This window comes from Oreochromis aureus, linkage group 3 (genome assembly GCF_013358895.1).
Source record: "Oreochromis aureus strain Israel breed Guangdong linkage group 3, ZZ_aureus, whole genome shotgun sequence".
In the NCBI taxonomy this organism is placed as follows: domain Eukaryota; kingdom Metazoa; phylum Chordata; class Actinopteri; order Cichliformes; family Cichlidae; genus Oreochromis; species Oreochromis aureus.
This window is the reverse complement of record NC_052944.1, coordinates 16,390,863-16,413,585: the sequence shown is the minus strand read 5'-3', so window position 1 is coordinate 16,413,585 and position 22,723 is coordinate 16,390,863. Positions and strand designations below refer to the sequence as shown.

General features: G+C 40.6%; 1 protein-coding gene and 1 long non-coding RNA gene across 2 annotated transcripts; both read right to left on the bottom strand.

Annotated features, from left to right (window-relative positions):
- Positions 1–870: 870 nt before the first annotated feature.
- On the bottom strand, positions 871–3,821 carry LOC120439269. Its single transcript, XR_005612507.1, has 3 exons — positions 3,733–3,821; positions 999–1,070; positions 871–908 (listed from the first exon to the last, which is right to left on the bottom strand). It is a non-coding gene; the product is annotated as an uncharacterized LOC120439269 (long non-coding RNA).
- An 8,153-nt stretch (positions 3,822–11,974) lies between these two features.
- Positions 11,975–20,630, bottom strand: lgi2a (leucine-rich repeat LGI family, member 2a). Its single transcript, XM_039610069.1, has 8 exons — positions 20,254–20,630; positions 19,925–19,996; positions 19,025–19,096; positions 17,398–17,469; positions 17,237–17,308; positions 16,964–17,133; positions 16,643–16,807; positions 11,975–13,960 (listed from the first exon to the last, which is right to left on the bottom strand). The coding sequence occupies exons 1-8, from the start codon at positions 20,514–20,516 to the stop codon at positions 13,143–13,145; spliced, it is 1,704 nt and encodes a 567-aa protein (XP_039466003.1). The 5' UTR covers positions 20,517–20,630; the 3' UTR covers positions 11,975–13,142.
- Positions 20,631–22,723: the final 2,093 nt, after the last annotated feature.

The following is a 22,723-nucleotide window of genomic DNA, read 5'->3' as shown; positions in this document are numbered from 1 at the left end:
AACTCCCTGAAAAGTCTTCAGCTAATCCAAAATGCTGCAGCAAGAGTCCTGACAGGGACTAGGAAGAGAGAACATATTTCTCCTGTTTTGGCTTCCTTCATTGGCTTCCTGTTAAATCCAGAATTGAATTCAAAATCCTGCTCCTCACATACAAGGTCTTAAATAATCAGGCCCCATCTTATCTTAATGACCTTGTGGTACCATATCACCCTATTAGAGCACTTAACTCTCGCTCTGCAGGCCTACTTGTTGTTCCTAGAGTATTTAAAAGTAGAATGGGAGGAGAGCCTTCAGTTTTCAGGCCCCTCTTCTGTGGAACCAGCTTCCAGTTTGGATTCGGAGACAGACACTATCTCTACTTTCAAGATTAGGCTTAAAACTTTCCTTTTTCTAAAGCATATAGTTAGGGCTGGACCAGGTGACCCTGAATCCTCCCTTAGTTATGCTGCAATAGACGTGAGGCTGCCGGGATTCCCATGATGCATTGAGTTTTTCCTTTCCAGCCACTCACTATGTGTTAATAGACCTCTCTGCATCGAATCATATCTGTTATTAATTTCTGTCTCTCTTCCACAGCATGTCTTTCATCCTGTTTTCCTTCTTCACCCCAACCAGTCGCAGCAGATGGCCCCGCCCTCCCTGAGCCTGGTTCTGCCGGAGGTTTCTTCCTGTTAAAGGGAGTTTTCCTTCCCACTGTCGCCAAAGTGCTTGCTCATAGGGGGTCATATGATATGATTGTTGGGGTTTTCTCTGTATTTATTATTGTGCGATCTATTGTACAATATAAAGCGCCTTGAGGCGACTTTTGTTGTGATTTGGCGCTATATAAATAAAATTGAATTGAATTGAATTGAATTGAATTGAGGAGGTCCCTGGGCAAGGCTTTAATGTTATTGTTTGCCAAAGACCTGGAAACAAATGCAGTTGATTATGAAAAAGAGACATCATTAAATCATGTATAACAGATAACAGTTGTATTTTCAGTCACTGGAACACACAAGTGAGTCAGGTCCCTGAGTCCTCTGAAGGCATATTTGGATGTAGTCTCTAGTTTGTTACTCTCAATGAATCTGTGGATCAACAAGAAGAAAAAGAAAAGTATATTTTTTGATCAATTTCAACATTTTGCCAGCTAGTAAACCAAATGGTAAATGGACTGGTTCTTGTACAGCACTTTTCTATTTTGCCTGAGCACTCGAAATCCTTGAAACCTGTCTAATTCAGATCAGGACCTCAAAGCACCAGCAGCCCAGATCAGCTGATCACAGCCTGGACACAAAAAAAAATTTACTGAAGCTTTGAATAGAAATTGCGATTCTTAACCTCTTGTTGAGCCACTACAACCAATTTTAGAGTTCCCCACCTGCTGAATCCCACTTTAACCCGTTCCTTACTCATTTTCTGTTTAGAGTCGCTCTCTCTACAATGTAGAGATATTTTAAAATCTTTCGTCTTTTCTCTGCTCATGTTCTACCAAACTGATTCAAGCTGAGTATATTTATGAGAATTAAAATTGAAAGAAGTAAAGGTCATTTTCTTATGTATTAATGTTACTTTAATGATACATTAATATAGCACAAGGTTCAATTAGCTTTGCACAAAAAATAGCTGGTAGAAAAATCCTCCAAAGAGTTACTTTTACTGGAGTGGTTTTGCCACTAATATCTGTACTTCTGATTAAGTACAGAATGTCTTTCTTTTGCCATCTCACACTCTTTCATGTTTAAATCCATCTTTAATGGGACCACAGAGGAAATATTTGCTGGAGCACACCTCGTGTCCCCAGAATCCTTACTTTGTCCATGTGAATTTTAAACAATCAAATCTTGTGAAAATGGCCACAACTTGTATATTTAACACAGACATAATAGGGGAGACCGGGGATAGTTGTAACGTGGGTCAGTTGTAACACTTTATCAGGGCTAAGTTTCAAATGATGTGACTCATCCTGTGCATGCCCAATTCAGTTCTGCTATCACATGTGAAAATCAGCACATTTTGTCAAACACAGACAATATAACACGAAAAAAAAGTAATTTGTATGCCAAAAGTAAGTTTTTCTACTTTATTTCAATTTCTAATAGCATTATCTGCTTTGCAGTCAAGTGGAGCGTGCGTCTGTCCTCTCAGTAAGTGAGTGAGACAGTAGACAGCGGTGAGGAGGGCTGTGCGAGTGCATCGCAAAAACACATAAATATGCCTGACACCTGTAAACAAAGCAGCATCTGGCTGCAGTTTAAAGACTTTTTGTCTCTGTCTTGGTCTCGGTCTTGTCTTGTCTCTTGGTCTCGATACCCTCTAATCTTGGTATTGTCTTGGTCTTGGTTTAGGCGGTCTTGACTAAAAGTCTACAACTTTATTACTTTCATTTTCTTCCAAAAGCAGTTTTTGAAACATCTTTGTGAACTGACTAATGCTTGAACATTGCTGTAGGTCCACAGGAAAACTGTTCCACAGTTTTACCTCACAAATGGTAAAACAAAAGGTTTTAACCCTTGTCCGTGCTTTAAGAGTCTTCATCAATGTTCCCTCTAAGCTGCGCACGTGCGCAATTGCGCACTGTTGGCACGGTCTCTGCGCACAGAAAATCTGCGTTGCGCACAAAAAAAACTAACCTGAATTGAAATTAAAATTAAAACTTTAACAATTCTGTTTTGCAGTGTTAGTCAGTAAGTGACTGGCTGCTCCTGTATGGGATTGGAACGATGCCACCTTATCCTATAGTCCAGCCAATAATGTGATTCACATTCGTATACACGCAGCCAATCAACGTCGTTGACAGGCTATGACAGCGTCCTTATGTGCCGACACCGGTGTTTTAGCGAGCAAAGCGGCGTGGCTGATGTGCAGTGAAGCCACATTAATGACAACGTGTACAACCATTGGAGATGTGAGCAGGACAGACGGAACAATTGACGGAAAAAGTGTGGACTTTATACCAGTTTTTAAATTGTGTAGATAGGCCACGTAAAATCAGAGTTATGATAAAAATATGCAATGTTTGGTTTTCTTCCTGAATACTATCGTTGTTTATATTTACTGCGGGAAGAAACGGTAAAAACGGCGTTTTATAAGGAAAACGCTCGAAAGCACTCTCCGCCTGTGAGCAAAAACAACACCAAAAAACCCCCACCCTTTCCTATTGGTCGAAAAAATTACCGTGTCGACCAATCAAAAAATGATATGGCAACGTGGCATCTAGTTGTTAAGAAACGGGGGGAAGTTTTAGGAGTGACGGCGGTGTTCTGAGATGTGAGAGATTTGAGACGTTTAGCGCAAATCTTGTGTAGTTAGTGTGTAGTGTAGTCAATAGTTTTGTTGGCGTGTCAGAACATTGAGGCGGCTGCTGAATGTTACAGGTGTTACAGGAGTGATACATCTCCTGTTGTCAGGCCTGCAGGTATCAGAGAGAGATAAGATAAGATAAGATAAGACTTTATTGATCCCTCGATGGGGAAATTTTTGCGTCACCTCAGCTCAGGTACAGATATCAGAAGGAAATACAAAAAAAATACAAATAAGTACAATCAATGAAAAAAGTAAGATAATACACTATATACAATGGTAGCATACACAGTATGTGATTATGGATATGGTTGGAAATATGGAAGACATAAACTATATCGCTTGATATAGCTATTGTACCACTACTACTATTCCTATTTATAGACATGTACACACACACATGTACACACTAAATATACATATGTATACATATACATACATATATACCTGCACATGTCCATACACATGGAAGGTCCATTATGCATGAAGTGGTGACCGTGGATGTTCACAGTGTCCAGTGACTTATGACATTGTGATTGAGGAGTTAAAGAGTCTAACTGCTGTCGGGATGAATGATCAGGCTGTTGTTCTCCTTTATCTCATAGTGGACAGAAATTATTTTTTGGAGTGGCACAAATAATTTGTGTGGCATCAGATTTGATGCAGAACAGCTGATTGTTCTGTAAATAGTTTGAAATGTTTATTTAAAAACGCCTTGGCTGCATTAAAAAAATAAATAGCTGCAAAAACTTTGTTGTTTGCCAAACTGAGTTACTTTTTGAAGTGGTAACTATATAATTAATTGCCCAGCATTGGTCATTATATACTGTATTTTGCAGACAGAGAGTTACAGGACTCTCCCAGACCACAGACTCAGACTCATAATACAAGTCAGAGCTTTATGAAAAAAAAAAAAAGTTTGTGTTTTCAAAATTGGAGTTCAAGTTATTTTTACTTCCAATAGTGTTAACATACTACACAGGTCATGAACAAGATTTTTAAATTTTCATTGTAAGTGGGCTAAAGCAGTTAATTAAAAGTAGTCTAACATAAATGTAAATGCTGTAATTTGATTATTGTAATAAACCATGTAACTTGGATGGATTAGATGCTGGCGTGACCACAGTGCACACGTCTGATGTCGCTCACAGTGGTCCAAGGGATCGCTCAGGGAGTTTGTGTGTTCGCTCAGACACATGAAAAATTAGAGGGAACATTGGTCTTCATATTTAATTTTCCCCTCAATTCATCCTCTGTACATTTCCTGGTACTGTGTCTGGCTTTGTACATAATTTTTGCAGTTTTATATTTTATAAAATCCATAAACTTCAGAATTTTTTATTTCAAGAACAATTCAAGAAAAGTTAGGAAGCAAAGAAAGACAGTCATCGTCTCCATTGTAAGTGGGCGGGGAGGATGCTACAGTTTGTACAAGAAGCATCAGCTCTGATTTATTTTAACTTTAGGGCTTGACGAAGAAGAGGCGCAAGAGAAAATCTTCACATGATACAGTTACATACAAATTACATACACATGTATAATGTTTAAAAATATAATCGAACATTAATGAATTATTGGGCAATATCAGAAAAGCAAAAGACATTCTCTGTTTACCACAACATGTACCAAATTAATTTAATAAAGTTACATATGAATAACTTAATGGGGATATAAGTCAAACTTACTTCTACAGTCAGACTGAGTTGCAGTTCTCTTAGTGTGCACTGACATGACTCATACGCATTTGTTGTTTCCTACATGACCAAATTTGACTGATAACATGCAATAGAGATGAAACTGACTGACCCGCCTTCCTTCTGGCTGCTTTTGCTTTTTCTGATTTCCTAAGTTGTTCTAAGAAACTTGTCAGAATGTTTTTAAATTTACAAAAACAGGATGCGTCCGTTTAAACTCTGATATGCTTATAATGAGTTACATAGTGACTGTAGTTTTACATTTGCAAATAAATGTTTCATAGAAGTACCTTCAGCAACAGTTAATTCAGCAGTGACTTTGTTCTTACTTTCATCAGTGAATTTGTGACATAAACCAGGGACAGCAGAAAGATGAGGATTAAAACGTTGGTGTTTCTGACACCAGCCAGTCCTCTGCTCCTGAACGCTGCTGCTGCCATCACTGTGGAAATAAAAACAGCCTTTGAGCTTAAGAGAAAATGAAAGAAAATAAAAGAAATGAATAAATAAAGAATCAAATCTATGTTTCCTCTTGTTATGTTAATAATATATTTTTTAAAAAAATCTTAGGTATAAACCATCCTATGGTGCAGTTTTGCTGATCTTACCTGCCTGGTGAAGGGACAAACAGCTGTTTCACAGACTGAAAACACAAGGGAATCACATGCTACAAATACTTAATGTTCTCCTGATGTGACTTCCCACTGATCTGTGAGCTGCTCTTTCACTTTTATCTCACAGTAGTGATATGATCTATGTGGCGGGGGTGTGGTCTCCGGCCTGCTGCAGCAGAGGGGTGTTACAGTGAGCTCTCGGGGTGGTGTGGCTGAGAGGGCGGGTGTGACTGCTCAAGGTGATCATCTTCTTCCCTCTATTTTTAAATAGTGATGACGGGGACGGAGACTGGGAGGAAGAAGCAGCTGTTCCTGTGTGACTGATGCTGGAACATCAGAACGAAAATAAAACTAACCTATAGTGAATGAAATCCAGTGTGCGTGTCGGGTCCTTACCACAATCTACTTTACAGGAACAGAGGCCCACTTTAAACTGTCCAAGATCATCCCACATATTTAAGTTTTATCAAGAGCCATCGCAGCAGGTGGCAGAAAAAGCAGGTGAATGCCTTTAAGGACTGCAACATTAACGACGTTTAAAGACAAAGAACTCTTTTTTTTAGGACACTGGAATAGAATATAGAAATGAAGCAGAAGCCAATCCAATGTTAGAGCCAGCAGCAAGTTTGTTAAACATGACACCAGTCCATAGTGCAGTTTTGTAATAATTCAAATTTTAGATTTTTCATTTAATATTCAATTCATCTTTCTCAGATAATCAGTAGCATATCTTAACATAAAAATGGACATTACAGAGGACTGAGCAATATACGCATATAACTAATGTACTAATGGTAGCTAACTATGGAGATACAAGTGTTTATAATTTGACGCAAACACTGAAAACTAAAAGTATAAGAGGCCCTGGTCAGACCCTCTGAGACCTTAATTTACAGTCTTTTTTTTGGCATCAATTTTTTTTTCTGTTTCTTAAACATGTGATCATTAAATAATGATTGTATGTTTGTGACGTACTCTACAATCCTTAAAATGCAAAGTTTGTTTTTTAATTTAATGTATCTACTGTAACTCTACAGTTTTGAGAACCTAACTGTTTGTAATAGTTTACAGTTTACTTTGCTATTAGTACAAAAATGTAGAACATTGTGTTCCAACAGTGTCTCATTTGTTTATTAATACTTATCATCATTCATGGTTGCACATGGCCAATTCAGTAATGAGCCACAGCTGTCCTCTTTCTTTGTGAGTTTCACAATTTGTAAAACTAGGCAATTATAATAATTTGAATGTCTTTTGCTAATGCTACTTAACAAACAACACAGACATGTGCTTTAAGTTTACATAAAAATCACAGATTCAGACAAGAATAACCCTCTGCTTTTAGTCCAGCAGCACTGAAGGGAACTTAACTAGATAGCTCATTATCCTCATCACCTGGCATTGAGGTAAAACCAGAAAAAATAACCTGGCCCTTTTATTTAAAAAAAATAATATCCAGCAGTTCAGGAGGCCGACCGCATGGCCAGCAATGCTCCACTGGGGAACGACGGAGGTAATGGGACACCTTGGGCGGCTTGGCAGGTGCCTGCTTAGCGCAGACTTCTGGCTCAGGTGGAGCAGGACTAGCAGTCTGCTCTGGATGCTGGTACTGGCGCTCATGTTGACGGCTGGCCATTCTCTCCCTCGCAGCAGGTATGGGTGCTGGGACTGACCAAATGCGAGGACTCGCAGGCTGGCTTGGAATATGAACAGTTTTATTATAGGAGCTAAGAGACCTGAACACAAATGGCTAAATTAAACAGGCACACACACGAGGAGTTGACAGCAACGTGACCAGGAGCAGAGATAGAAAGTATAATGAGTGTAGAAAGGCCCCAAAGTTTATAGGACAAGTCTATTCTGTTCTTATACAGGTGTTTATAAGTTTCAGAACAAACCTCAAGCTTCTTCTTCTACACTCTGAGACAGTTTGGCTTTAATTGGTGTTGTGGCCGACACACCGGGGTGACCGCAGTGCTGAAGACTGAATCGCATCAACAACCGTGTGATTAAAAATATTTCTCACTCACCTTACAATCATGGGATCTCAGGCAATGGGCACTACCATTATATAAGTACCACTTCTATTCTCCAGAAAATATTCATGACATTCATGAAGGTAAAAAAAAGATCTATTAATCTATTTGGATTTATCTTTTTAAGTTAAATATTTCTGTTCTAATAGTTTTGTGGATACAAAATAATACGACAGGAGTTGAAGGAAAGTAACACATTTATTCTCATTTGGGGCGACTGAGGATGGATCAGATGAGTTTGCCACCTACCTTGTGTCCTCATACCTGGTGGTAATGGACAGCATGTTGCCTTATCAGTACTGGGGTCTTTTGTTTGATGGTTCCACAGTGCCTCCCTCTGGCCGTGATGAAGTACTACACCCCTCTGCTCTTTCTATTACAGGGAATGTCTAGAAAGCACAAACCTTTAATAATCACAGCTGAGATCATAAACTGCAGTTATCCTTCCTTCCTTTCCGTCTTCCTTCCTCTTAAGCACTTAAGGGTTGAAAGAGATGGCTTGAAGACTATCCTAGTAGATTTAGAGATATTTATTTCACCACTTTTAGTTAATGATACTTTATAAACCTATTCTGCTGTTTAACAAAGACAGTATCATCATGTTTAAAGCACTTTTCAATCTGACAGCAGCACTCAGTTCTCCTGCACATGTGTGATCTTGGAGTGAACTGAAGGTTCAGATGCATCTCTCAGGTCCTGTGTGGAGACTTTGCTGGACTTTGTCTGCCTGTTAAAGATGTGACTTTCAGATGCTATTCAGCTGGTGTAGATAGTGGGGGTTTAGGTCTAAAACATCTTCTTTTGTCCTCCATTCATCCAGTTTCATGAGATAAAGTTTTGGTACAAGGACTGGACTGAAAAAGACTGAAAAGAGAAACTTTGAAAGAATTTTAGAAGTCTGGAGGAAAAGTCAGTGCTTGTTTAATCAAATGTAATGATACACATTGATTAAATATCCCAAAGTAAAGAGATCTCTCTGTGAACCTTTAATTCATCACCCTCTTGTGGCAGCAGCTGGCTACTGTTACTTGCACATGTGCATTGTGGTTTTTTATTACGTTATAATTTAATACAAAACCCTTTAATTAAATTAGTGAGTTGAAGTAATATATGAAATATTAGTGTTAAGTAAGTCCCAGAGTTCAGTTTATTGGACATTAGCTACATTTAATAAGAAGATATGAGATCCAAATATATGCTTATGTCAACACATGTTCATTTTGATGAAGTTTACTGAACAAATTTGAATCATCACAACAACCAAAATGTTAGCAACACATCATAAAGTTTATTATTCTAACTATGGTAACCATGTTGTCCAGAATCGTAACATCGCACCCATTTAGAATCTTACCACCACTTTGAGCCTTTGATCCTTAAACCCATAAATAGGGGTGAGAAGCAACAACTTTTAGTCTGTTATTTGCAGCATTTATGTTCGCAGCCTTCGACTGTTCGTGACACAGATTTAGAGTCTTACCACCAACGTGATCATTTGATCCTAAAACCAACAAATAACGGTGAAAAACAACGACTTTTAGTCCATTACTGGCAGCATTTCTGTTTGCAGCCCTCAACTATTCGCCATTTAGAAACATTTGGATCCTGACTACAGACTCCAACATGTCTCAAGGTGAAGAACCAAAAAGTCAAGAGGTTGACCCCGGCGCTGTTCCCTGGGATGAACCAGAAGACCCTTACCTCTCCTCTCTTCCCTGGGCTGAGCAAGTTGAATTAGAGGAGAAGCGCTTGGCAGAAATGGAGAATGAACATCTTCTTAACAGAGAGAAGATTGTCTTATTGATGGAGGAAAATGAGAGACAGAGCGCTCAATTACAAAAATGTCCTACCTGCTCCAAGAAAAGGAGAGTATTATTGATGAAAAACAGTGGGATATCAAAGACATGGAGGAAAGGAACCAAGAGCTCCAAGGAAAGCTGGATGAAGCTCTAGAAAAAATTAAAGAAATCCTCCAGGAGAAGAAACAACAGGACATGAGAGAAAGACAGATGCACGATCAACTTGAAAAGATGGAGATCAAATACAGAGTGGTAAAAGCAAGGGATGATAAAAATCAGGAAACAAATAAAGAGGTTCTTCAAGAGAAAAGGCAGCAGCAGATCAAACAAAGGCGAATGGGCATGAGCTTAAGGACATCAAGAAACAAACTGACGAGCTGCAAGTAAAGCTTGATGAAGCTCTGCAAATAAATGAAGCGATCCTCGAAGAGAAAACCAACAGGACATAAAGAAGCAAGACATGGAGAGGCACATGGAGGAAAAGACAGGATGCTGCAGGCAAGGCTTAAAGAAACAATGCACAAATATGATGAGTTGCTGCAAGAGAAAAAGCAACAGGAGATGAAACAAAAAGAATTAGATTGCAAGATTCAGAACATGGAGATAGACAATGAAGGCTTGCGAGTAAAGCTCGATGAAGCTTTACAAAAAAATACAGAAATCCTTGAAGTGAAAGAAGAACTAGTCATAAACCAGGGAGAAATGCAATGCCAGCTCCAAGGCATGGAAGAAAAATACAGAGCACTGCAGGCAATGCATTATGAAACACAGAACAAATATGAAGAGCTGTGTCAAGAAAAAGAACAACAGGACATAAAGCAGAACGAAGAAAAACTTCTTCTTGTCCAAGACTTTGAGAAGACAAAGCAAAAACTGCAAGAACTTGGCAACAAAATTAAGCACACAACAGCTGAACTGGAAGGAGAAAAGGAGAAAGTGCAAAAACAGGAGGCAACAGCTAAAGAACTCAAAGAAAGGCTCAAAGAAGAACAAGCCAAAGTAGAAGAAGTGGAAAAAATATGCAACAAACTTAAGAAGCAAAATACAGAAACAGTGGACGAGTTGAGATCCCTCATACTAGAGAAGAAAGTGCTTGTGGAAAAGCAACTCAAGAAGAAGAAAAAGTGCTTCCGCTTCTTCCTCCGCAGGGCCACTCCTGCCTCATCTTCCTCCACCTCTGTTCCAGCTTAATTTTCCTTCTCCTCTCCCTCCCTCTCTCCCCAATAATTTCATAATAAACACAATTGGCTCCTAACACCTGTCCCATCTCCCTCCCCTCTCTCTTTTTTCACCCCTCACCCCCAACCAGTCCCGACAGTTGACTGCCCCTCTAGAGCCTGGTTCTGTCATAGGTTTCTTCCTTTAAAGGGAGTTTTTCCTATCCACCGTCGCCTAGTGCTTGCTCAGAGGGCATTGTTGGGGTTTTCTCTCCTCTATCTCTTTCCTCCTTTCTATCCCTTTCCTTGACACCCCCCCCTTCTATTTTCCCCAATAATTTCATAATAAACACAATTGGCTGCATTTTAAATGTGTCTGATCAGTGTCTTCATTCAAGAATGAATTGTCTTTGTCACAGAGTCATGTGTATTTTGTCTTTTCCTCGGGCTGGTGATCCTCGCGGTCGTTCAGCCCTGGAGTCCAGATTATTAGTGTTTTAATCACATTTAGTGTTACATTTTAGATCACCACAATAGGATATCCACAATTTAGGATTCAGGCATTTGTTTTAGTTTGATATCGTAATCATTCTATGATTGAGTCGTTAACAGAACCAGCAGTTAGCAGCAATAACTTCAAATCAATGACATTTGCAAGCATTCCTTTATACACAGCATTTCAGTCAGGTTGAGGTCTGGACTTCCATGATGTAGATTTGCTGCTGTGCTTGGGGTCATTATCCTGTTGCATGGCCTAATTTAGAAGAAGCTTTATCTGTCGGACAGACAGCCTCACATTGACTCTAAAACACTTTGGCATACAGAGGAGTTCGTTGACTGCAAGGTGCTTTATTGCTTGTGTCTGCAGAAGAAGCTCAAATCACCACACTTGAACCAGCATATTTGACAGTGGGTTTGAGGTGTTTAAGTGTTTGAGTGTCTGAAATACTGACATGTGAACGCCAGAATATAATGGTGAGATTTTAGTGCTGGTTATATTGCATACACACTGCACATTATAAGGTTTTACAATTTTGCATCTGTGACCATTCAAACACCAGACAGTACTGAATGTTTCTTCTTTCTTTGTGCAACTTTACAATCATAATGTCCATTTTGGGTTTTGTGGGATTTTTAGGGAAAGAAGGAAGTTTTATTTTTAATGATCAGTATCAGTGATTAATCACTACAGTGGGATAAATACATTTGTCATGTTTTCACAGATTTATTTTGATATTACATCATATTTGTAAGAGGAACATTCATTAGGTTTAAACAAAATCATACAAAAGAATTGTAACGCTTGCATATTGTTAACCTAGAAGCACTTTTAGTCTTTGTTAGGTTTATCGAAAAAAAAAATTTGGCAAACACCCTTTTTGAATGTCATGCTCTTGCAGGCTGCAGTAACATTTGAGTTTTGTAAGTGCAAAGGTCCATTCAAACAGGTGGTGACATTACAATCCTTGGTTTATGTACATTTTGGAGCTTGTCAACATTCAGCATTTCCAAAAGCAGAATAAAAATTTGAAAAAAAAAATCAGTAAGCTTGAAGATATATTTACATGTACATTTATTTTCCTTCCTTGTGGTCATACAAATTCTGCCTCTGATGCTTCTGACTTCAGATGTTAGTAAAAAAAAAAATATTGTTAATTGGGCAAAACTGTTTTTCTTTTAAACATATCAGGAGGTTTATTTTCCCTGACATCATCTAAACACAGCTCCTTTGCAATACTGATAAAGTTTCTCTGTACTTTGCCACATTATATTACAGCAGATCTAGAAGTTGTATCTAAATGGCGATTCTCCGTTAATGAATTTGTATAAGGTCAAGTCCTGGATATTTTACTAACTGTAACAACAAACCACTGCTTCCTACTGTATGCATTATAATCTACAGCATCTACAAAGACACCTTCCAACAAACGGCTACACTCTATGATCTCAGCTATGATAATTAAAGGTTTGTGCTTTCTAGACATTCCCTGTAATGGAAAGAGCAGAGGGGTGTGGTACTTCATCACGGCCAGAAGGAGGCACTGTGTAACCATCAAACAAAAGACCCCAGTGTTGATAAGGCAAGGTACTGTACGTTACCACAGGGTATGAGGATACAGGTAGGTGGCAAAATCATTCAATCCATCATCAGTCACCGCAAATCAGAATAAATTTGTTACGTTCATTCAGGTCCTGATGTATTTTTATAGCTGCATAAAACTACTGAGAGAAAGATATTAAACAAAAAAAGATAAATCCAGATAGATTCAATTAAATGTCTCTTTTTTTAACCCATCATGAACTTCAGTGGTATTTTTAAGAGAATAGTAGTAGTTATGAAAGGGTAGTACTTCAGAAAGTCTGAGGATCCATGAGTGCAAGGCCATTCAGAAATAGTCACAATATATCTTGACCCTGCTCTAATTTGTGAGTGAAATCTATGAAGGTGTGGATATTTAACAGTTCATAAGGTCCTTTCTCTTTTTTTTTTCCTTCTTGAATTTGTCTTTCAAGTGGAAGACATTTGATTTCAGACGGGACAATAAGGCACAGCCCCTCACAAGCTCAGGTCGATGATGATGTGCTCAAAGATCTGCGTGTTTCCCTTGAAGCTCGAGGAAAAAATAAAGTCCCTGCGGTCGGTAGATACCACGGTGAAAGAGCGTGGGGCTTGGATGTACACCTCCTTAAAGCGGTCAAAGATTTTGTTGTCCTCATCCCACAGGTAGATCTGTGAGAAGGTGTAGTCGCTTCCCAGAGCCAGATAGTAACGTTCCTTGAAAGAGAACGGCTGGAGAATCATGGAGCCTCGAGAGGGCAAAGCTTGGATCTCAGCAAACTGTTTGGTGCCCCAACGCAGAACTTTGGAATCACCGATATACCGCGTCATAGCCAGGTAGAGCTCCTCCTTGATCCGGAAGTGTTTCACAACCACTACATCCTCCATGTTGGGGATCTCACCCTGCAGGATGAACTTCTGGTTGCTCCGGCTCCACTGGTAGATCACTGGAACCTGTGAGCGGCTCGCTAGAATAAGGTGAGCTTTCCCATCCAAGTCCAGAAACTCTACATCCGTGTCGCGGTACCACTCGTGCAGTGACTGGTACGAATAAAAGCCATTATCATTCCACTTGTAGAGGGTGGAGAGGCCAGCTTTTGAGCTGTCAGCAATCACAAAGAACCAATCAGAGCCAATCTGGAAGGCCTCAATATCATTGGGCTTAGAGATCTTGGACACTTCGATATCCTGGAACTTATTGAACCTGCTTTGGTCGTCATCAAACTTGTAAATGTGGGAACCACCAAACAGCTGAGCCACAATGACAAACACCTCATTTTCGATGATGACAGATTTGCACCCCACAATAGACTGACCTAAAGGGCAGAGAAACACATGAATTGCGTGAGAATGAAACTGGGAGCATTCTGGGAGTGTTTGTTAGCCTAATGTGTGATTTAGACTTCCTAACTTACAGTGTCACTGGAAACTCCCTTTAACCCTTCACCCAACCTTCCACGTAACCTGACATGCACCTCCTGCCCACATAGCAAAATTGGTATGGCCCAGATCTGGCCAACACAATGTGCTTACACATGGCCCACATACCGCAAAGACTGACGGCCCTTTGGTGGCCCAGATCAGGTTTGCCAGAGGAGGCCCAGACATGGGCCAGCACAAGGCCAGTTGCAGACACACTGGTGGTCCTGTGCTAGCCCATCTCTGGCACCATAGGACCGTCATTCTTTGCGGTATGTGGGCCATGTGTAAGTTGTGTGCAGCCACGGGCCAGTCGCAGACACACAGCTGACCCTGTGCTGGCCCAGATGTCAGCCAAATGTGTACCTTAATCAAGCCATGTAATAACAACATGTGCCGGAACATAAATAGTGCAAAAGTAACATTACGAACCTCTGTTCAGACAGTGAATGAACTGATTCTTTTACAGCGCATTTCCTTTCCCAAAGTCATACCTGAATTTGAAACGTTGGCTACCATAGCAGTATAGTACAGGGAGTGCAGAATTATTAGGCAAGTTGTATTTTTGAGGAATAATTTTATTATTGAACAACAACCATGTTCTCAATGAACCCAAAAACTCATTAATATCAAAGCTGAATGTTTTTGAAGCAGTTTTTTATTTTGTTTTTAGTTTTAGCTATTTTAGGGGATATCTGTGTGTGCAGGTGACTATTACTGTGCATAATTATTAGGCAACTTAAAAAAACAAATATATACCCATTTCAATTATTTATTTTACCAGTGAAACCAATATAACATCTCCACATTCACAAATATACATTTCTGACATTCAAAAACAAAACAAAAACAAATCAGCGACCAATATAGCCACCTTTCTTTGCAAGGACACTCAAAAGCCTGCCATCCATGGATTCTGTCAGTGTTTTGATCTGTTCACCATCAACATTAGTGCAGCAGCAACCACAGCCTCCCAGACACTGTTCAGAGAGGTGTACTGTTTTCCCTCCTTGTAAATCTCACATTTGATGATGGACCACAGGTTCTCAATGGGGTTCAGATCAGGTGAACAAGGAGGCCATGTCATTAGTTTTTCTTCTTTTATACCCTTTCTTGCCAGCCACGCTGTGGAGTACTTGGACGCTGCGTGTGATGGAGCATTGTCCTGCATGAAAATCATGTTTTTCTTGAAGGATGCAGACTTCTTCCTGTACCACTGCTTGAAGAAGGTGTCTTCCAGAAACTGGCAGTAGGACTGGGAGTTGAGCTTGACTCCATCCTCAACCCGAAAAGGCCCCACAAGCTCATCTTTGATGATACCAGCCCAAACCAGTACTCCACCTCCACCTTGCTGGCGTCTGAGTCGGACTGGAGCTCTCTGCCCTTACCAATCCAGCCACGGGCCCATCCATCTGGCCCATCAAGACTCACTCTCATTTCATCAGTCCATAAAACCTTAGAAAAATCAGTCTTGAGATATTTCTTGGCCCAGTCTTGACGTTTCAGCTTGTGTGTCTTGTTCAGTGGTGGTCGTCTTTCAGCCTTTCTTACCTTGGCCATGTCTCTGAGTATTGCACACCTTGTGCTTTTGGGCACTCCAGTGATGTTGCAGCTCTGAAATATGGCCAAACTGGTGGCAAGTGGCATCTTGGCAGCTGCACGCTTGACTTTTCTCAGTTCATGGGCAGTTATTTTGCGCCTTGGTTTTCCACACGCTTCTTGTGACCCTGTTGACTATTTTGAATGAAACGCTTGATTGTTCGATGATCACGCTTCAGAAGCTTTGCAATTTTAAGACTGCTGCATCCCTCTGCAAGATATCTCACTATTTTTGACTTTTCTGAGCCTGTCAAGTCCTTCTTTTGACCCATTTTGCCAAAGGAAAGGAAGTTGCCTAATAATTATGCACACCTGATATAGGGTGTTGATGTCATTAGACCACACCCCTTCTCATTACAGAGATGCACATCACCTAATATGCTTAATTGGTAGTAGGCTTTCGAGCCTATACAGCTTGGAGTAAGACAACATGCATGAAGAGGATGATGTGGACAAAATACTCATTTGCCTAATAATTCTGCACTCCCTGTATATCAACATGGCACTTGGGTCTTCCAACTAAAATAGGAAAATAGGAACATAAACAGTGCCATCATTGCCAGACCTGGCCCACATCTGGTTGACATATACCCTGCCATGACACCAGTCAGTCAGAAGTGCCAGCTTGATGCCGGATCAGGGGAAGACCTGTTTTCTATGAGCCTGGGCCACATGACCCAAACCACAATCGAGCAACATATGGCATGCCATCACATAGACAGTGCCATCTATACCAGGCCTGGCCCATATCTGGATGGCATACGTCTTGTCATGCCAGAAGTCAGCCAGCAGTGCCGGCTTGATACCAGATCTGGGCCAGACCTGCTTGCTATGTGGGTTAGAGAAGTAACTACACGTTGGGTCGACACAGCCTGCAAGGACTTAAATGGTTAGAAGGTTGCGCTGCAGGATCAAGAGGGGTTTCCAGTTATGTAGTAAGTTAGGACACATTTCCTGCAGAAGGCGAAATCAAACTTTACCTGTGATGTTATCATAAGTCCTGAAGTTCATTTCTATGTGGTCCCACTGGAAAATCATACAGCTCTCTGTGCTGGGAGCAGAAATGGCCACGTAGACATCATTCTTATAGCTGAATGTGTCAACAGACAACGATTCTGAGGCAACAGACTGATGAAGGATGAAATCTGTGGGGAAAGGAACATCGGAAATGTATTTTCACAAACCAACAAAGCCACGTTAAATGAATAACCTCTACACAACTTAGAAAGACTGTGCTGAGTTCTCTCATCCTGATCTCAGCTGGACATGAGAGAAGGGCAGCTGGCTCAGGTGTTCCTCACCTGTGGAGACACACTCATTCTGCAGGCTGGTCATATCATTGAGGCGCTTGCCCTTCATGTCCTCTGGTCCTGCACACACAACATCCGACACTGTGGCATTGGTGTTCTTTAACCACGTCATAAGCCACTTGGCTCTGCAGTCACATTCAAAGGCATTGCCTCGCAGGTCCCTGCAGAAAGGGAATATTGTGTTTCACAGCTAAACAGGGAGAAAGACAGACTGCAAGAATTACTCAGTATGCTATTTGCCTATTTAACTATGTACAAACTTACAGCTCTATAAGGGAGTCAAGGTCAATGAAGAGGTCCCTGGGCAAGGCTTTAATGTTATTGTTTGCCAAAGACCTGGAAACAAATGCAGTTGATTATGAAAAGAGACATCATTAAATCATGTATAACAGATAACAGTTGTATTTTCAGTCACTGGAACATACAAGTGAGTCAGGTCCCTGAGTCCTCTGAAGGCATATTTGGATGTAGTCTCTAGTTTGTTACTCTCAATGAATCTGTGGATCAACAAGAAGAAAAAGAAAAGTATATTTTTGATCAAGTTCAAATTTCAACATGTCAACAGTCATGTAAGAGCTGATTGTGATCATAGCTACCCTTGAATGTGATGTTTCTGTTAAATAGCAACAACTTGATGCTACAGTCACATGTATTTATTCTGGGGCAATGTTTTAGTGAAAGGCTTTGTTTTATTTTGTAATTTGCAAGACTTTGGTTGGAATATGTGCATATAGAGTCACTAGGCACTTTTTAGGTAAGGCGGCTACTTAATACATTTATGCACGTAGACATGGTCAAGACGACTTTCTGAAAATCAAACTGAGCATCAAAATGGGGAAGAAAGATGATTTAGGCAACTTTGAATGTGGCATGGTTGTGGAGTATTTCAGAAACTGCTGATCTGCTGGGATTTCTCAGTACAATCATTTTTAGGGCTTACAGAGAACTGTTCAAAAAAACTGAAAATATCCAGTGAGCAGCAGTTCTCTGGGTAGAAATGCCTTTTTGCTGGAAAAGGTCAGAGGACAACGACTAGACTGCTTAATGTTGATAGGAAGGCAATAGAAACTCTATTAACAACTTTTTAAACTGAGGTGTGCAGAAGACCATCTCTGAACACACAAGATACTGAAGCTTGAAGCGGACAACTGCAGAAGACCACACCTGGTGCCACTCTGTCAGCTAAGAGAAACGGGAAACTGAGACTACAATGACAGAGGCTCACCCAAAAATGGACAACAGAAGACTGGAAAAACGATGCCTGGTCTGATAAGTCTCACCGTCTGCTGCAACATTTGGATACTAGTGTCAGAATTTGGTGTAAGCAGATGAGCACATGGTTCCATCCTGCCTTATATTAATGGTTCAGGATATTTTCTTGGCACACTTTTGGCCACATCATTTAAACACCACAGCCTGCCTGAGTATTGTTGCTGATCATGCGCATTCGCCATGTCACAGAACTCAAATGATCTCAAGCTGGTTTCTTGAACATGACAATAAGTTCACAGTTCTCAAATGGCCTCCACAATCACGAGGTCTCAGTCCAACAGAGCATCTTCGGGGGGTGAAAGAACAGGAGTTTTGCATCATGTGAAACAACAAGTCAGCAGCCACTGCAGCAAAGCTATCATGTCAACATGGACCGACATCTGTTTCCAGCACCTTGCTGAATCGAATCCAGAAATAATTAATGCAGTTCTGAAGGCAAAAAGGCATCTGAGTAATAACAAGGTGTACCCAGTAAAGAAGCTGGTGTACTTTGGTGTGATGAATGAAAAGAGAAACAAAGATTGTTTTCTAGTTTTACTGGAACCACTAGAGGGTGTGTAACCAACAACTGCCTACCCCACTGTAAAAATGCCAGCATCCAACAGAAAAGCCTCATTCCCTTTAAAACAATCGCAAGTCTCTTTTCACCGAACTAATGTAGAGCTTTATCGAGATATGATAACTTCAACTTCATAGCATAACTTAATGCTGCTGTGAAGCCTCTGTTCTTTTCTTTAAACTACTTTCATTAAAAACAAACAAACAAACAAAGAAACTCACAGGTACTCCAGATGTGGCAGGCCTGAGAATGCATCATCTCTTACAGTTGTCAGGGAATTGGAATTCAAAAGCCTGCAAAAAAATAAGCAAACAATCAATTATAATGCAGCCAACTGCAGAAATGCAATGCTTCAGGCTTCTCTCTGAAACATAGAACTGATTAAATGTTTCAGCTTCACAGTAACACAATCAGTTTTGTTCCAAAAGCAGAGCCAAATGCTGTAAGCACAATTATTAAAGCAAAGTCCAGATAAAACTGAGTTAAATTAGTTATTATACGATCATATTTTATGGCCTCTTGTCATTTGAATTCAATGTTTTACTGGAAAATGCAAAAAAACCAAAACAAAAAAAAAACACCCACCAAATAAAGTATTCAGCTGAGAATTATTGTGCATGATGACTTTTCTACTGCCACGCCTTTGTTTACGCTGACATCACAGCTGTCACTTGTGTTGTAACAAAGCAGACTGATGGCCTCTGTTGAGCACACTGTAGGTACTGGGCAGCACTAAGAGCTCAGATTTGGGTTTCCATTATTTATTTCCAGGTGTGCACCATTTGAAAAGCCCCGGCTACTAAAAAACAACCATGCACCAAACAGACTTTATAAATCATTACTCTATCTCCACTAAAGTAATACCCCATGTGCTACAGAGGCATAAATGCCTCATTTGATTCGTGCTGCTATAACCAATGCTTTATGTATAATGACCGTCGTGACTCCATTATTGGCCTCACATAATGATGCATCTGCCATTTTAATGCCCAACATTTGAAACTGATGCTTTATGTACTAAAAGTAACTAATTTGAAATCTGCCCGATAAGAACCTTTACTTAAAAATGTCAACCAATCAAATCATTTTAGAAGTATCAAAGGCTGGCAAAGTATCCTTACAATAGCTGGAGAGATGGTATGTGGGAAAACATCGCCTCTTTGACCTCGCTGAAAGTCCCATTCACGATACTCCTAAAAAAAAAAAGGAGCAAGCAGGAGAAAGTAAAATGCTGAAATGTGATCGGCGAGGAAACAGAGAGAAGAGGGAGAAAAACACTGCATTGCTTTTTGCGATCAGCTCTTATTTTATAGGGTGTTATAAAATGCGCACAGCTATAGAATCATACTTGAGGCTGTGGCTCGAGCATATAATGCATGTATGCACTGCAGAAAACGTACTCTTCCATTTAAAAATATATATATCTATACAGTGCAGGCCATCTACTCACAAAGAAGTGATTTCGTTGGGGGTCATTCTTGGGATATACGAGGACCCGACGCAGATGATGGACTCCTTGGAGCAGCTGCATGTTGAAGGGCATCGGAAAGGCTTTTTTAAATGACCCGGCTGACACAGGCAGCACAGCGACACGAGGAACAATGCCCAAATGTTGAGAGCTGGCGGCATCTTTCCTGTCGGGCTTTCATGTGTGAGGGTTGCAGAGAGCACGGATCGAGGCAGATGGCAGCGCGCGTTTCCACCCTGCACCATGAAATGCTGCACTGGCTCCCTGACATCAGCAAATCAGCTGCGGCTCCCCTCCGTCCACCTTAAATATTTATTAAGTCAGCGCTCCAGTCGGGTAACTGTTGGTTAAACAGCCACACGCGGGAAATGATTAGACGTTATTAGTCAGTGACCACCACGTCTCTTCTGAGCTGATCTGTTTTTGCCCCCAACGTTTCATATGTGGTCAGCGTCGCTTGCCTTTTTATTTTTTTGAAGATGGTGTAGTTTATAGAGATGTGGTGTAATATTATCCCCAAATATACAAGCAGGTTAATTATAGATTTCAGAAATTAATTTCGAGCGTCATGTTTATACCAAAGTGCATTTTGTTGCCAGTTTTCACGTAATTCGAATCTTCTTTGTGTTATTTCTGGCAGTATTTAAACACAGAGGGCTGCTCAGTCTGAATAACACGAAGTCACACCATTTGACTCACACGTAGGATGTTATATAATGTCGGCATACCGTAAGCTGTAGATGCTTCCTTCATATAGAAGGTCAGAGGCGCATAGTTGCAGCACCAAGGACAGCGCCTCCTCCAGCGCCCTGCAGCCATCCTGCACTGGCTGTAAAGGAAACACTGAGCAAATCCCGAGTAAACAGCGGCTTTTTAAAATATCTGGACAGGCCAGCATTTGATCTTGTTAAGCAGTAAATGCAGATAAGGATGAGCTGATGACCTGCACGTTTGAAGGAGTATATGTACCATACTTATCTGCACTCACTGCTTCACAAAATCAAATTTTGGCCAGTCCAAATATTTCAGAAAGGATGGTATATATACAAATGTTCTAAAATGTGCGTTTATGACACATACATGTTAAAACACAGATCAGCTAGAAATTTTGTTGCCAGTTTTCACGTAAGAATCTGTCTTAGTGACTGATTCAGTACAACAGAAGTCCCTGTGAACCCCACAAACACCAATGTGAAGCAAGAAGAGCAGCAGTCCAGCGTAAACACTAGAGCAAAACCACCGTGTTCCACTGAACATGCGGACACAGGTGAGGGCTTTTTGTGACCACTCACTCCACCCTCTTTCCTTTTCGGCCTGTTGTGTCTCACCTGTGGGCACTGAGGAGGTTGTTTCCAATCAGTGACACTAGCAAGAGCTCAGAGGCTCTTCTCCCTGAGACGCCTTTTTGGGTTTTTGTCCCTTTATGGTTTGGGGTTTTTTGCATTTACAACACTGCATGCACCATTTCTTCACCCATGCAGTTATTTACACCACTGATTGTACTGATTTCACTCACCATAGTTAGTTTAAGTAAATTCCTTATTTCTTTCATTTAAAATAGTCTTTTAACTGGCATTTGGTGCAGATCAAAGAAAGATGCTGAGGGAAAGAACCTCATACCAACTGTGAAGCAGCTTTAAGGCTGCCTGACTCAGATCCAGTTCTGCATCATATCAAAGAGTGCCTGTCATCTTTCTGAAGGTTAGACCTGAACCAGAAGTGGACCCTTAACTGGCTGAAGATCCCAGACACATTAGGAAACCCAGTATGGAATAATTCAAATGGAAGTGGAGGGTTCAAAAAAGCCCACTGAAAGACCAGGTGTGTATCCCATTGAAATGCAGTAAGATTAAATATGTATGAAAACGCTCAAACATCATGCACCTCAAGAGTGATCAAAACTTTCAGTAAACAGCCAGAGACTTGACAATTATGCACAATTAAGCAAACTTTTCCCTGAACGATATTCCACCTGTTTATCCCCTTGCTGAATGTCAACTATCGCTGCCCTTCTGGGACCAGTCTGCATATCTGCGGCCCTTTTTTGGGCCACTCTGGCGCTCCATCATCACTGCACTCTTCTTGGCAGCAGCAGACAACTCAAAGAGAAGGGCCATTTGTCATGCAGCAACATCCCTGGGATACTTAAGACTTATGATTGAGTGTGCGCAGCGCAGACTCAGGAGGAATATTTTTAAAGGTTGTCTGTTTTGGTGAGGAGCGATGACGGTATATAGTAATTTGGGTTTAAGGGAAGCAAAAAGCAGTTAGTGGCTTTGGACATTTGAACATTATGAAACCACTTTCACTTCGATTACTTCTTTGGTAGCACGGAGGGGGGGAGCAATGATTTATGCAAGGTTCTCTCTCACTGAAATCCTAATTTACACACTAAAGAAACTATTAAGTCCCCTATAAGTCACCCTAGATCCATAGAGTCCAAAAATATAAA

Excerpts from the sequence above, each read along its gene's own strand:
- lgi2a (XM_039610069.1), bottom strand. The coding sequence starts at position 20,516 with ATGGTGCAGGGTGGAAACGCGCGCTGCCATCTGCCTCGATCCGTGCTC. Across the intron at positions 19,097-19,924 it reads ATACCATCTCTCCAGCTATT|GCTTTTGAATTCCAATTCCC; the intron begins GTAAGGATACTT and ends ATTTTTTTGCAG. Across the intron at positions 17,309-17,397 it reads CTCAGGGACCTGACTCACTT|GTCTTTGGCAAACAATAACA; the intron begins GTATGTTCCAGT and ends ATTTGTTTCCAG.